This window comes from Myotis davidii, unplaced genomic scaffold (genome assembly GCF_000327345.1).
Source record: "Myotis davidii unplaced genomic scaffold, ASM32734v1 scaffold512, whole genome shotgun sequence".
Lineage (NCBI taxonomy): Eukaryota > Metazoa > Chordata > Mammalia > Chiroptera > Vespertilionidae > Myotis > Myotis davidii.
The window spans coordinates 1,115,317-1,129,775 of NW_006284323.1; the positions used below are offsets into that span (position 1 = coordinate 1,115,317).

General features: G+C 46.3%; 1 protein-coding gene across 1 annotated transcript in view; it reads left to right on the top strand.

Moving 5' to 3' along the window:
* Window positions 1–7,252, top strand: part of BACE2 (beta-site APP-cleaving enzyme 2) — a gene marked incomplete at its 5' end in the record, with an annotated part of 39,851 nt that extends 32,599 nt beyond the window's left edge. The window contains one exon of the mRNA XM_015568852.1: window positions 5,534–7,252. Coding sequence (XP_015424338.1) covers window positions 5,534–5,787 — 254 coding nt within the window. The remainder of the gene's footprint in view (window positions 1–5,533) is intronic.
* Between the last annotated feature and the right edge of the window lie 7,207 nt (window positions 7,253–14,459).

Consider the following 14,459-nt stretch of genomic DNA (forward strand, 5'->3'; position numbering starts at 1 on the left):
GTTTTCAGAGTTCTGTGTGTTCAGAATTCAAATCCTTTATAAGAAATGTAACTTGCAAGTATTTTTCTCCCAGTCTTTTCTGTCTCTGAATATCATCTTTCAAAGAGAAGGTCTTAATTTGGATAAAGTAAAACTTATTCTTCTTTTCCTTTACGGTTGGTACTTTTTGGTGTTGTAACTAAGACACTTTTTGCCTAATTCAAGGACTTTTCCTCCTGTGTTTCCTTATAGAATTCTTACAGTTTCAGAACTGGGTTATTTAGTTTCCAGGTGATTATGGATTTTCCAGGTATCTTTCTGTTACTGACTTCTAATTTAATTCCAACTGTGGTCAGAGGACATAGTATAAACCCAGCCTTTTTAAGTTTATTGAAACTTGTTTGATAGATTGTAATAGGGCCCATCTTGTTAAACATTTCATCTGCTCTCGAAAACAATGTCTATTCAGCTGTGTGGGTGGTGTATTCTACCAATTGTCAATTAGGTCAAGCTGATTGGTAGTGCTGGTAAGGTAGGCTGTGTCCTTACTTACTTCTGTCCACTTGCTCTATCTGTTATTGAGAAAGGGATGTTGAAATCTCTTGACTATTTTTGAGGATTTGTTCATTTCTCCTTGCAGTTTCATCATTCTTTTTCCATGTATTTTGAAACTCTTATTGGGTACATAAACATTTAGTGTTGTTGTGTTTTATTTATGATTGAACATTTTTTCATTATGAAGTTACCATCCTCATCCCCGGCAATACTCTTGGCTCTGAGCCTACTCTGTTTAGTATTAATATAGCCACTCTGGGTTTCTTTGGATTAGCATTAGCATGAGACATCTTTTTCCATCCTTTATCTTTTAATATATCTGAGTATTTACATTTAAAATGGGTTACTGGTAGGCAGCATACAGTCATGAAACTAAATATTGCTTTTTATCTCATTTGACAACCTCTGCTTTCTCGTTGGGGTGTTTAGACCACAGATTGGCAGACAACAGCGTGCCAGCCAAATCTGGCATGCAGCCTGTTTTTGAGCCAAGAATAGTTTCTACATTTTTAAAGGGCTTATGTAAAAAGGATCATGATAGAAATCGTATGTGGCCCAAAAAGCTTACCATGTTTTCTATGTGGCCCTCACAGAGAAAGGGTGCCAGCCCCCCGTGTAGGCTGTATTTAATGTGTTGATCGGTATGGTTGTGTTTAAGTCTACCATGTTGTTACTTGTTTTCTCTGTCTCGTCTGTTCTTTTTCCACCTGTTTCCTCTTATCCTGCCTTCTTTTGGATTATTTCTATTTCTTTTTTATCTCCTTGGCTAGTTAATTAGCTATCACTCTTTGTTGTGTTACTTTAGTGGTCGCCTTAGGGTTTATAGTGTACACCTTATCACAGTCTGCCACTTCATACACTAGAAGAACCCACAACCGTATACCTCCGCTTCTCCCCACTGCCCTCCCTGTGGTCACTGTCCTACAGTTCACTTGTGTTAAACCACCAGTACATTGTCATTGTTCTTGCTTTAAATCAGTTATCTTCTTACCTATTTACAGTTAAGCATGCAGGTGTTCAAATGGCCTCCGAGTTACTGTTTCTTTGTGTAGATCGTTGATCTTCTGCTTGAAGATCTTCCTTTAGTGTATTTTATAGGGCAGGTTGGCTGTGACTTTTTTTCTTTTTTTCAGCTTTATTGTGGTATAAGTGAAAAATAAACGAGCAATAAACCTCTCTCTCTCTCTCTCTCTCTCTCTCTCTCTCTCTCGCTCTCTCTTTCTCAAAATATAAAATAATATATATATATATATATATATATATATATATATATATATATATATATGTAAGGTGCACAGCTCAATGTTTTGGTCTACACATGCATTGTGAAATGATCACCACATCAGACTAACGAACACATTCACCCCCTCACACAGTTACCATTTTCTTTCTTTTTGCGGGTTGGGGGGGGGGGTGGTGTTGGTAAGAATATTGAAGATCTACCCTCTTAGCAAATTTCAAGTATACAATATAATATTGTTAACTACAATCACCGTGTTGTACATTACATCACTAGGACTTAATCATCTCACATGCCTGAAACTAAATACCCTTTGGCCCACATCTCCCCATCTCCCCCTCCCTCCAACCCCTGACAACCACCAGTCTACTCTTGGCTGCTTAGTTCGACTATTTTAGATTCCACATATAAGTGAGATCTCCCAGCATTTGCCTCTCTGCGTCTGGCTTATTTCACTTAGCATAGTATCATCTTGGTCCATTCATGTTGTCAAAAATGACAAGGTTTCCTTTTTTTTTTTTTTAGACTGGATAATATTCCAGTGTATAAGCATGCAGGTGTTCAAATGGCCTCCGAGTTACTGTTTCTTTGTGTAGATCGTTGATCTTCTGCTTGAAGATCTTCCTTTAGTGTATTTTATAGGGCAGGTTGGCTGTGACTTTTTTTCTTTTTTTCAGCTTTATTGTGGTATAAGTGAAAAATAAAAGATATATTATATGTGTGTGTGCATCTTCTTGTGATGAATTCTTTCAGCTTATGTGTGTCTGAAAATGTCTTTTATCTTTATTTTTTGAGAGATATTTTTGCTTGGTATAAAATTTAGGTTGGCAATGTTTCCCCCACCACCATCACCCACCCCATGTCTTATAGCTTATTTCTGACATGAAATCTTCTTTAATCCCTTTTGTCTCTTTGTACAAAATATTTCTTTTTTTCTCTCTCTGCTATTAAGATTTTCTCTTTACCACTGGTCTTCAGGGATTCACTGGCGTAGTCTACTTCATGTTTCTTGTGCTTGGGGTTCTTTGAACCTCTTGGATCTGTGGTTTATAGTTTCCATCAAATTTAGAAAAATTATATTAGATCTTCGAGTATTTTTTCTCCTCACCCCCTTCTTTCATTTGGGTAGTCTAATTGCATGGATATTCAGCCCCTCTAAGTAGTCCCACATGTTACCGAGCTTCTGTAAATGTTTTGCTCCTCTGTATTTCATTTTGGATAGCTTCTATTATGTTTTCAAGTTCACTAGACTTGTTTTCTGCAGTGTATAATCTGCTGTTAATACTGTGCAGTGTATTTTTATCTCACACATTGCAGTTTTTATCTCTAGAAGTTTGATTTAGGTCTTTTCTAAAAATAGCTAGTGTCAGCATTGAGTTGACTCCTTGGGCACCCTGTGACGGTGCAAGAAGTGCTTACTGGTGTTGGAACCACTCCCTCCGCACATTGAAATTGGGCTCAGGAACCTAGAAGAGTGCTCAGTACTTTTGTATCTTGACAAATATTCCTGAAATTTGTTCTTGATCAGTTAAGTTACTTAAAAAACTGTTGATCCTGCCCTGTCTTGCCTTTGAGCATCATCGATGACATGAGGGCGGTGTTTAATCTATGGTTAATTTTTCCTGTGACAGACAGAAGACTCTTAGTGCTCTCAGGGATACCCTGTGAGTTGGGTTTGTTCTTTTGCTCTCTGGGAAAGGGAGTGAACAGGAAACAGTTGGCAATAGGCACTCTTCTCAGCCCTGTGTGAGCCCCAAGCACTGTCTTCTAATCCTCTCCAGTGGTTCTTGCCCTGGACGTCACTCTTTTTTTTTGGTCAGCATCCAGATGAAGGCCCCTGAAAAGTGTGGCATTTCCTTCTACACAGCTGCCCTCGGTCCTTGACTCTCCCTGCAAACTCTACCAGCTTCATCTACCTGTCTCCCCAGCGCCGGGAGCTCTGCTGGCTTCTGCCCATGTCTCTGTTTCCTGCGCCACAACCCGGAAACTTTCCCGAGTCATTAAGCTGAGTGTCTGTCCTCACTTCATCTGTCTCCCGCCTCTCGGGACTTAACCGTCACTCCTCGCCCAACTTCCAAGATCTCCAGTATTTTCTTTCCATATACTTTGTCCTGTTTCTGAGTTATTTCAGGTGGGAGGGTAAATCTGGTCCCTCCTACTCCGTTTTGTCTGGAAACAGAAGTGATTTCAGGTCATTTTAAGTTCTTTATGCCTTCCTGGATTAGGGTCTTTGCACTATGCATGTTCCACTCTCATAATTGCAGGTGTTAAAGCATCTCTATTTATAAAGCAAATAAATGTTTTAAAAGACAGATGACCTACTGTGAAAAGACATTTGCAACTGCCTCCCCGGTGAGAGTCTCGTCTAAGTGTCGGCCAGCAGAAGCCACGGGATTGGTTTTACCCAGCTTTCTCTTTGTTCACCGCTCATCATGAACTCAATGGTGCACTCATTTACCACTCTCGATTCTGGGTCCTCCGTATGCTGTACATGTGACTGACATAGGACCAGTGTGGGGTGGAGAAGGAGCACCTGGGCCATTCTGACCCCGGTGGCCATGGACTCCATGCAGAGTGTGGGTCATGCTGAAGCAAGGACACTGCCCATTGTAGAGGTTTTGTGGTTGTTGAATATACTCTTTTAAGTACTTCTGTCTTCAAGTATAGTTGACGCAATATTATATGAGCTTTAGGTATACAACACAGTGATTTGACGTCTACATATCTCAGCACATTACGTCTAGCGATCCTCTGTCACCATGCAAACATCACAGTATTCACTCACTATATCCCCCTTCACCTTTTTCACCCATCCCTCTGCCCTCATCCCTCCTGGCAAGCACCAGTTTAATCTCTGTTTTTTTTTTAGTCTGTTTGGAGGCTTTTTGGTTTGATTTTTGTTTTGTTTCATTTTGTGGTTTTTTTTAGATTCCACATATGAGTGAAACCATACAGTATTTGTCTTTCTCTGTCTGACTTATGTCACTTAGCGTAATACCCTTTGGGTCCACCCCTGTTGTCATGAATGGCAAGGTTACATTTTTTGTTTGTTTGTTTGTTTCTTATGGCTGAGTAGTATTTCATTGTACATATGTACCATGTTTTTGTCAATTCATTTATGAATGACACGCAGGTGTCTTCCATGTCTTGGCTGTCATAAAGCCGTGTGAACACAGGTGTGCGTATGTCTTTTCGAATTAGTGTTTGTCTTTGGAGAACTACTCAGAAGTGGAATTACTGGGTTGTGTGGTGCAGCCATTATGAAAAAGCAGTGTAGCGATTCCTCTAAAAACTAAAAGTAAAACTATCACATTGTAGACTGAGGACCCTCCGGAGCATGGACCCAGGTGACCCCACCGGGGAGGTCCCCAGGACGCAGGCGGGGTCAGCTGAGCTTTCGGCTGTGGGTACTGCTGCTCTCTTCCTTTCTCACAACCAACCAACCCAGCTGGGCCTGCCAGGCACGGACCGATGCTCTCACCTGCCCTCCGTGGCGTGCCTGGTGCTTCCCTGGTGCCCTTCTACCAGGCGGTTTCCACACCTAAACCTTGAAACCTGCTGTCATTCCAGTCCCGGGGGATGGACCCCTGAAGGCACGCTGCCTCCGAGACTCCCCCAGGGCTCGCCCAGGTGCCTGAGCCATTGCGCCTGGTGCCATGTGGCTGTGGCTCGGTAAAGCGCAGGGTTATCTCTTTTGTCGTATGTTGGTGATGGACTGCTCACCTCACAGCTGTGCGTTTCCCCCTTCTGTCTCCTCAGAAATTGCAGGTACCCCGGTGTCTGAAATTTCTGGGCCTTTCTCAACAGACGACATAGCCAGCAACTGTGTCCCCACCCTGCCTTTGAACGAGCCCATCTTGTGGATCGTCTCCTATACTCTCATGAGTGTGTGTGGAATCATCCTTCTTACCTTAATCATCCTGCTACTCCTCCCGGTCCGGTGTCGGCACGGCCCCCGGGACCCCGAAGTTGTCAACGATGAGTCCTCCCTGGTCCGGCATCGCTGGAAATGAAGAGCAAAGCCTGAACTCCAGCAACCTTGAACTCAGCTCCTAAGAGAATTAAGTCCTAAGTGCAGCAGGCAGGGGGCGCCCAGCCAGGGTGCTCCCCGTGTCCATTACTCTTAAATCTCTCTTCTGCTCCCAGATGCCTTCCAGATTCACTGTATTTTGATTCTTGATTTCTTAGCGCCCTTCTTCCGAGAAAAATGATAATAAAACCACCTCAATCTAAACCAAAACAGAGTGCATTGGGCTTCAGACCATGTGACTGGCATACCACACCGTCTTGTTGTGCCTCGAAACCAAAAGCAAGCCGCGCTCCACTCCCATCTCTGGAGAAGGGAGGGCATGTAGTCCATCTCTCCTCTCGCCTCCCGGGAAGCTTGGCACCCATTGCACTTAAAGGTGTTCTGCACCAGGCGTCCACCAGGGCCCGAGGGGTCCAAGAAGGCTCACAACGCGATGGCAGGAGAAGCAGCCTGGGGCCTGATGATAGAACCAGCCGCCCTTCTGAGTCGGAGACAGCAGCAGGCCCCTTTTCTGGGCCTTTCTGGGCCCTGAGTGGAGATCGGCACCCAGTGGTCCTCACCAGCCCCTCTGAAGATGCCAGGCCTTCGCCCATCGCGATGGAGTGAGGAGGAAGCCCGCTCTGTTGTACTCAGTGCTTCCATAGTGTTGCTGGCGTGAAGGTCAAAGACAGACGCTACCTCCACCGGCACTCCGCCCGGGGTCCTACCCCAGGTGGAGGTGCAGGAGGCTGGTTCCAGCCGTCGCCCTGTCCTGAAAGAACCTTCCTTCCAGCAGGCCGGCGGCTGGCTCTGAACCGCACGTGTGTCAGGAGCTTCCGCCACCACCCCGGCTCTAGCTCATATGCTCATCTGAAAGTCAGTAAACAGCGTTTCAGTGAGAGAAACACAGTCCATGTCACTGGCTTAGTGGTTCCTTTTCCCAGATCTTCTACGGAGGTAGGTTGATGGTTACCCTTTTGAGAAGTAGGAAACGGCTAAATGCCTGCACTTCTGACCGGCTCTCAGGGGAAGGAAGACGCAAGACATGCCAAGGACTTGGGGGACCTTCTGTTATTCCTGTGCTTGGAAACCACGTGTTGCCGTTTGCAGAACCCCGTGGACTCCAGCACACCCGCCTGCATCGCTTAAACCACCTGGTGGAGCAGGTGACCCACATGCTCCTCTCCTCTTGGGCACGCTCTGTCTTTGGTGCCCCGCTGGGTGTGCAGGGGTGTCTTTATTTGGGGAAACCCCCTCTTGCTATCATTTGAGGCCTTTGCCAAAGAAAAGCCAAAAACCTGTAACTCGATATAATCAGCCTTATATGATCTGATGTAACTGGGAGAAGGGCTCCAGGCCAGCGTCCCTTCTCTCCTGTCTGTGTGCCAAGTTCAGTGTTCGCTCTGCATTGCTACTGCGGTGAGTTGGATGTATAATAAAATCCCACTGGAAGGGCTAACTGTGGAGGATCTCCTCTGGCTGGTGTGTTATTTGTTTTCGAAATAGGCTGCTTGTGGGTGGTCAGCCACCGGCTCTGCTCACTGGGTCCCAGGGTCACCTCCCTATTTAGAAATATATGCCAGTGTGAAGAGATGGGCGGTCGCTTACTGCCTGTCATGGTGGCCTCGCAGACCAGCTCTCACAGGTACTTGTGCGGAGAAACGTGACTTTTCTGTGTTATTCTCGATCCAGTTCAAGCACGGCAGGAATGAGCCTCCTAGGAGGGGATGGTGGGAGAAAACTCATCTGATGGTTATCAGATGCTCATCATCACGTCTGGTCTCAGCTAGTTAATACAGGTAAGATACATCTCAGAGTTAGAACTCTCTGGAAGCCTAATCCTCTTCTTGCCTTATTGGCTTTCTCCCAGGTAGCTGTTCTGTGGGCCACTTTGCCTAGAAGGGAAGGCAGCGCCCCTCCATGGCACCTTCCCCTCGCTTCGAAAAGCCTGAACCCCTGAAGTAAGGAGAGAGTTGCCGATGTGACCTGGTTAGTTTTGCTTCCTGTGTCTTCGGGCAGGTGTCCTCCGTGCCAATTCCCTCGTTAGGTGTCTGAGCTCAGAATATTTCTATTGCAGCCCATTAGCAGACACCCTTCCCGGCATACGTGATAAGAGCAAATTAGATTTCAAGCTGGGGTGTGTGAATGAAGTGTGCTGTAATTCTCTGTATTTCGTCTCACGTTTCTCTACCTTTTCATCTCTGGTGTCATTGGATGTGACATTTTAATGGGAATACTTAAATTACAAAAGCCTAATTTAGCACCGAGAATGAAATAGACAATTGGACGCGGGACATTTTCTTGGCATAGCTTGCCGCCGAAAATTGGACCCTGAGTCAAAACCCGGTGAGTGGCTCCCACCTCCTCCCGTTACGTAAATTGAGACTTGGCTTGGGACACCTTCAAGGAGCTTGTTTTGAGCAGGAAAGGAAGTAGCAGCCGTTTGAGGGTGTCATCCTTAGCTGGTGACACACTGAGAAATGCTGGGAGATGGTTCTTGCCTGAAAACTGCAGCTTAGCATGAGGCTGTTGTCAAACCCTTGCCAGCTCTCTGATGGGCAATGGCTGTTTCTCTGGGAACAATGCTCTGTAATCCCGATGAAGTATTTGGAAGCCTGAAACGAAATCCTCTCTTCAGCAGCTAAAACTGTTTATGAAATAGGACAGGCCCATTCTTTCCTCGGGAATTGGAAAGCATGACAAGTGATAGCTCGGGGTCACCTGGCACGTCCCGCGCACTATTCTGTATTCCTTCTGAACCTGAAACAAGTGCGCAGTGTGAAAGGTCCCTGCGTGTGACAGCACGGGTTTTCCGAACGCAGTCCGCCCCCCGACATCGGGAAGGATTTTACTGATGCATCCTGAAATGCGGAGGTTTCGGCTGGAGATCAACGTGGGGTTAACTAACTGTGGTTCCAAATTATGGAAGTAGCTCCCAGCGATGCATCACTCACTTCGTGGAGCTCCGGGTCCTAGATTTTTACAAAGCAGTTGTGATTGCATTATCTCATCTAAGGTGAGGAAGGAGTGTTTCATTATTTAATAGGTTCCCTGGGAGGGTGGGAATTTGTTAATTTCCCCTGTCCGGGCCCCCACGTGGCAGAGCTGCCAAACCTGGTTCTCTTCTCAGCTCTGGCCTCGTGCCACGTGATGTCACTGGGAATAAGTCACCGCCCCGCAGCCCGCTTCATCAACAACGATCATCTAGTTTCACAGACCTGATCCTCATTAAGGGAAGCCAGATAATTGCCTGGGATCGCAGTGTGTGCTTGTGCAAACTTACCACAATTGATGACAGAACCGCCACGAAGAGAATTTTTATTTTTTTAAGGAAAAAAAACCTAAACACCATAAAATATAAAATTACAGTTTTGCCAAGAAAGATGCTAGATGTTTAGTGCCGAGAAAACTGCACCGGCAGAACTTACTGTGCGCGTTTCTGTTGGGTCGTGAGAATGTCACATGCAAACTCGTGGCTGTTTACCAATTACACAGCAAAGGGGAAAAGACATGCTGAGAGTGGGGAAGGGAAATTTTAAAATAATCAACAGTATGGAACAAAATAAGCAGAACTGGCTCTTTTAAAAAAGTAGCTTCAATTCCAGGAACCCACGGATGTCTTTTACCCTTAAAGTCGCTGAATCGATTGGAGGTGCAAATTGTTTTATACAGCCGCCAACCCCAAACATCAGGAATATTCCAGCCGGGGTCACGTGCCCCGTCTCGGCATGGGCAGTGAGAAAGTGGACCCTTGCACTGCGCATGGCCCGGGCCAGGGGATGAGCATCCCCAGGTGACTGTAGTGAGCACAGACATGCTTCTGGCCTTGGGCAGGGCCCTGGGTCAGTGTGATTGCCATCATGGGCGGGTAGAGACAGCCTGCCGTGGTCATCAGCCACATCCGTGGAGTGTGGAAGTGAGAGCAGAGCCAGGCCTGCTAGTGACATCAGAGTGTCTGCCAAACCTCTAGTTCCGTCAGCTACTGGAACTAAATACAGGGTGGGGCAAAAGTAAGTTTACAGTTGTTCGTATGGGAAAATAGTACAACAGTACTATATAATAAAAGGCTAATATGCAAATTGACCCAACAGCAGAACAACCGGTTGCTGTGATGTGCACTGACCACCAGAGGGCAGATCCTCACCACAGGAGCTGCCCCCTGGTGGTCAGTGTGCTCCCACAGCGGGAGTGCCACTCAGCCAGAAGCCCTGAGCTGGGCTCGTGGCTGGCAAGCACAGCCGCAATGGCGGGAGCCTCTCCTGCCTCCGTGGCAGCGCTAAGGTTGTCCGGCTGACAGACATCCCCTGAGGGCTCCTGGACTGTGAGAGGGCACAGGCTGGGCTGAGGGACTCCCCGTCATCCCCAGCACACGAATTTTGTGCACCGGGCCTCTAGTTGGTAAATAATAATACAAGACTAAACTGTGCTTTGCGGACTCACAACTATAAACCTACTTTTGCCCGGCCCTGTGTGGGTGAGGACACCAGCTGCAACCAATCAATACAGTGTTTTCTTCTCTACCCCCAAACTTTCTCAGGGTTTCTTATAATCAGACTAGAGGCCCAGTGCACGAAATTCATGCACAGGTAGGGTCCCTCAGCCTGGCTGGTGATCAGGACCTAACTGTGGGGTGACTGGCAGGGTGATTGGGGGTTCCCTGCTGCCACCCGCCTTGGCTGGCCGGGGGCCTATGGGCTAGGGGCAGCTCCTGCATTGAGTATCTGCCCCCTGGTGGTCCGTGCGCATCATAGCAACAGGTCATTCCACTGTTTGGTTGATTTGCATATTAGGCTTTTATTATATAGGATATTATTATATGCAGATGGCCAGTGTTTCTAAACTACATCGTCCTATGTGATTTCACAGCACGCTTGCTCTTAACGAGCGTGGGTCAGCTCGGGCTGGGCCAAGAGGCACGGAAAGGTTCCTGATAAACTCAGACCCAGCCCAGGAGAGAGACTCCGGACACCTGGTCTCTGAGGTCCCAGGGCGGTCTGGCCCCTCGATACCTGATGGATGGAGTTTGCGGTGCCTACGAAGCAGTGATGACGAGTGGGCGGCTCTCTTTGCAGGTGGAAAATTATTTGTATAAGACCAACTGGGCGAAGTCTGAATTTGTAGGTTCCACATGGGTACCCCACCCAGGTCAATCTGAGGAGGGTATTTTGCCACTATAGACGTGTGATTGTGTAGTTACAAGTGACAGGTTTGTAAAATAGATTCCGAGTCCGTTGAGCCCAGCTGTCATCTTATTGGCATCACGGAAAGGGGCCTTGCACCCTCCAGGACCTTGAAACCTAGCCTCCTTACCATTCGTGTTTTCCCACAGAATGTTCTTCATTTCGGTTGGAATGTTTGTATTTTGACTCATGATGGAGGCACGGATCAGGGTATTTGAGAAGGCAGGGGTCTCCCCAGGCACAGGGCATGTTTCTCTGTCGGCTGGATGTGCGCCCGGTGGCTAAGATCGCTAGGAGAACCAAGGTTTCAGCTCCCTTCACTGTGTCTGCAGGAGTGAAATTTTCAGTTTTGAAGTTAACGCCTCTGAGTGAAAGTTAAGAAAACATTAAATGTTTCTCTTTTTGTGATAAAGAAAAAGGGATCCAAGTCAGGGAAGGATCTCTATAATGAAAATCACCCAAAATAAACTCCCTCAACTCCCATTTCTTATATAATTTTGTGTTCTTTGTTGCTAGTGTTATCAACTTGGCATTTTCCCCCTCACTCTCCTCATTGCAGACGCATGTTCTCCTCAGTGGGGATCGGGAATTCTCAGTGTAGCCATGAGTACCTGTGAGAAGAGAGAGAAGAAATCAGATTTGTCATGTAATGAAAGCTGGATTCTTGTCATCTAAAATGGCGTATGTCCTACTATTTCTGCTAATTGCACAGATGAATATACTGAAAGTAGAAAGTCCCTGTGCTCTGCCACTTCAGCAGACACTCGAGTTTTCCTTAGGAAGGCCGCAAACCTGTGTTCTAATGCAGCCACCAGGGGTTGCACTTTGCAGAATGTATTGTGCATCTCTCAGACTAACAGCCTTTCATACACAATCCTTAAGTGTAACTTGTATTTTTTTAAAATGCTTAAGAGTATTTTGTATCTCCCTTTTGGAATGTCCCCTCTACCTTTAGTACACGGCGCTGATTTAAAGTTGCGGTAAGATCAAGAGCTGGGGAAGGAGGTGTTCGCTCCATCTCGGCGGACGCTCTGGAGACACTGTCCAAATTGTGCGCTTCAAAGCGAGTTTTCTAAAGTGATCGTGTCTTTGTACTTGTATGTCCCATCAGTTTAAGGGTAAAATCCATTGAAAAGGAGATAAAAGACTTTGGTTTGTTTGAATAAATAATACTTCCAACATATTGGGCTTGGAATTTTTTTTTTAATACTTAGTTCAAGTCGTGGCTCTGAAGGGACAGTGGGTAATGCCTCATGGTCCCCGCACCTCCACGACTGGATGTAGGTTCCTGGAAAGGAGCAGAGATGAAATTGAATGGAAGGAGGGCCCAGGCTTGATTGTTAAGGTGTAGAGCAGCGGTTCTCAACCTGTGGGTCGCAACCCCTTTGGGGGTTGAACAACCCTTTCACAGGGGTCGCCTAAGACCATCGGAAAACACATATATAATTACGTATTGTTTTTGTGATTAATCACTATGCTTTAATTATGTTCAGTTTGTCACAATGAAAATAAATCCTGCATATCAGATATTTACATGACGATTCATAACAGTAGCAACATTACAGTTATGAAGTAGCAACGAAAATAATTTTATGGTTGGGGGTCACCACAACATGAGGAACTGAATTGAAGGGTCGCGGCATTAGGAAGGTTGAGAACCACTGGTGTAGAATATACTGAAAATGGGAGGAAAATAAAGTAGCCGGAGTGTGAGAACCATCCTGGGAGTGGAGAGAAAGCGCCTATGGAAAAGACACCGAGTAAGCACGTTTAGTGCCGTAAGATGGGACGGGGCTGAGACTGAATGTGGCCCCTCAGGGGCACCTGTGCTCCCTGCCCGCCCCCCCCCAACCCTCTGCAGGGACATGGTGTCTCCAAATTCTACACAAGAAACCGCTCCTAGTCGCATGCCCAGCAAAACAGCCAAGACAAGTGTGTGCTGTGAGAGTGCACCCCGCTCCCGCCCCCTCCCAAAGCACATCTGGTCTGCACCCACTCTCACCCAGGTGCCGGCCCTCACCTTCCGGAGCGGAAGGGTCCCCTGAGTGAGTCACTCTGGAGGGGTCTGCACCGAGTCAGGCGAATCAGAAATACTTGATTAATGGAGATGGACACTGTCCATAAGCTGTGATCTAACCAATCCTTGAGAAATAGGTTTCTTTCAATGACTGGACACTTTGTTTGACGATACCCAGACAAGAAGGGAAAAAAAGACATTTCAAACCATTAGGAGGTGAAGCAATAGTTACTGGAGAAACAGAATAGGAAATCTGCTTTCTAATAATGACGGAGATCATTTGATGTGAGTTTTCACTTTCTTTTCTTTTTTGCCGGATTGTTGTATTTTGCCATCTTTTAAGTTGCAGGTGGCATTGCAGGTGTGGTTTTGTGTGTTTACCACTAGGTGGTGCTGTTGTGAAACTTTGAGGCGGGAAGTGTGTGCTATTGTTTTTTTCCCCATTCTGTGTGGCTTTTAAAGGCAGCTTTTACCAAGTGTGTGATGTCATTAAACCACACCCCAGCAGCTCCTTAAAGCTGCCAGGCCTCCATTCTTTTAAAGACAAATCTGCAAAACATGCTGGCTCGATGTCTAGTAAGTCTTGGAGGTAATCCACAGGACACATTTCCAGCCCTGGCCTGTCTACCCGGCTGTCCCCCAGGGAAGGAAACTGAGTCATGGAGGCGCCATGAAGTCTCCAGCCTCTCCCCGTGGGTGGCAAAGTCCAGACCCATAAACCAGCTTATCTGATCTCAACCATTATGCCACTGTCTTTTTAAAAAATATATATTTTATTGATTTTTTACAGAGAGGAAGGGAGAGGGATAGAGAGTTAGAAACATTGATGAGAGAGAAACATCGATCAGCTGCCTCCTGCACACTCCTCACTGGAGATGTGCCCGCAACCCAGGTACATGCCCTTGGCCGGAATCGAACCCAGGGCCCCTGAGTCCGCAGGCCGATGCTCTACCCACGTAGCCAAACCGGTTAGGGCACCACTGTCTTTATAAAGATTCGCATTGGAAATTGAAAGGAAAATTACTTTTTAAAATTGAGAATGGTGTATGCTGCAGTCAAAATGCTACAGGGGGAAATAATGGAGAAAATATGTGTAACAAATATAGAAGGATGGGAGCTAACATTTATTAAGCAGCAAATTTTAGCTATGCATATTAGGTATATGACGACATTTCTCCTCAGACCAGCCCTATCAGGTACACATGGCTACTAAAACTATTTCTTTACCCTTGGGTGTTCAGCATTATGTTTTTGCCATTTCCCCAATTGCCTCAGGATTGGATAGAGTTTTCTTCCAGGAGTCTCCTCAAAAAGGACTTCTAACAGTTTCTGAGTCCTTGTTTGTTAAAACTACGTGAAGCCACGCCCTAGCCAGTTTGGCTCAGTGGATAATTCCCGAAGCCAATTCCAGCATGACAGCAGGGCTGCATCTGAGAATGGCTGGTGGCATTTCCCCAAACCTGAAAAGGGATGATTTTG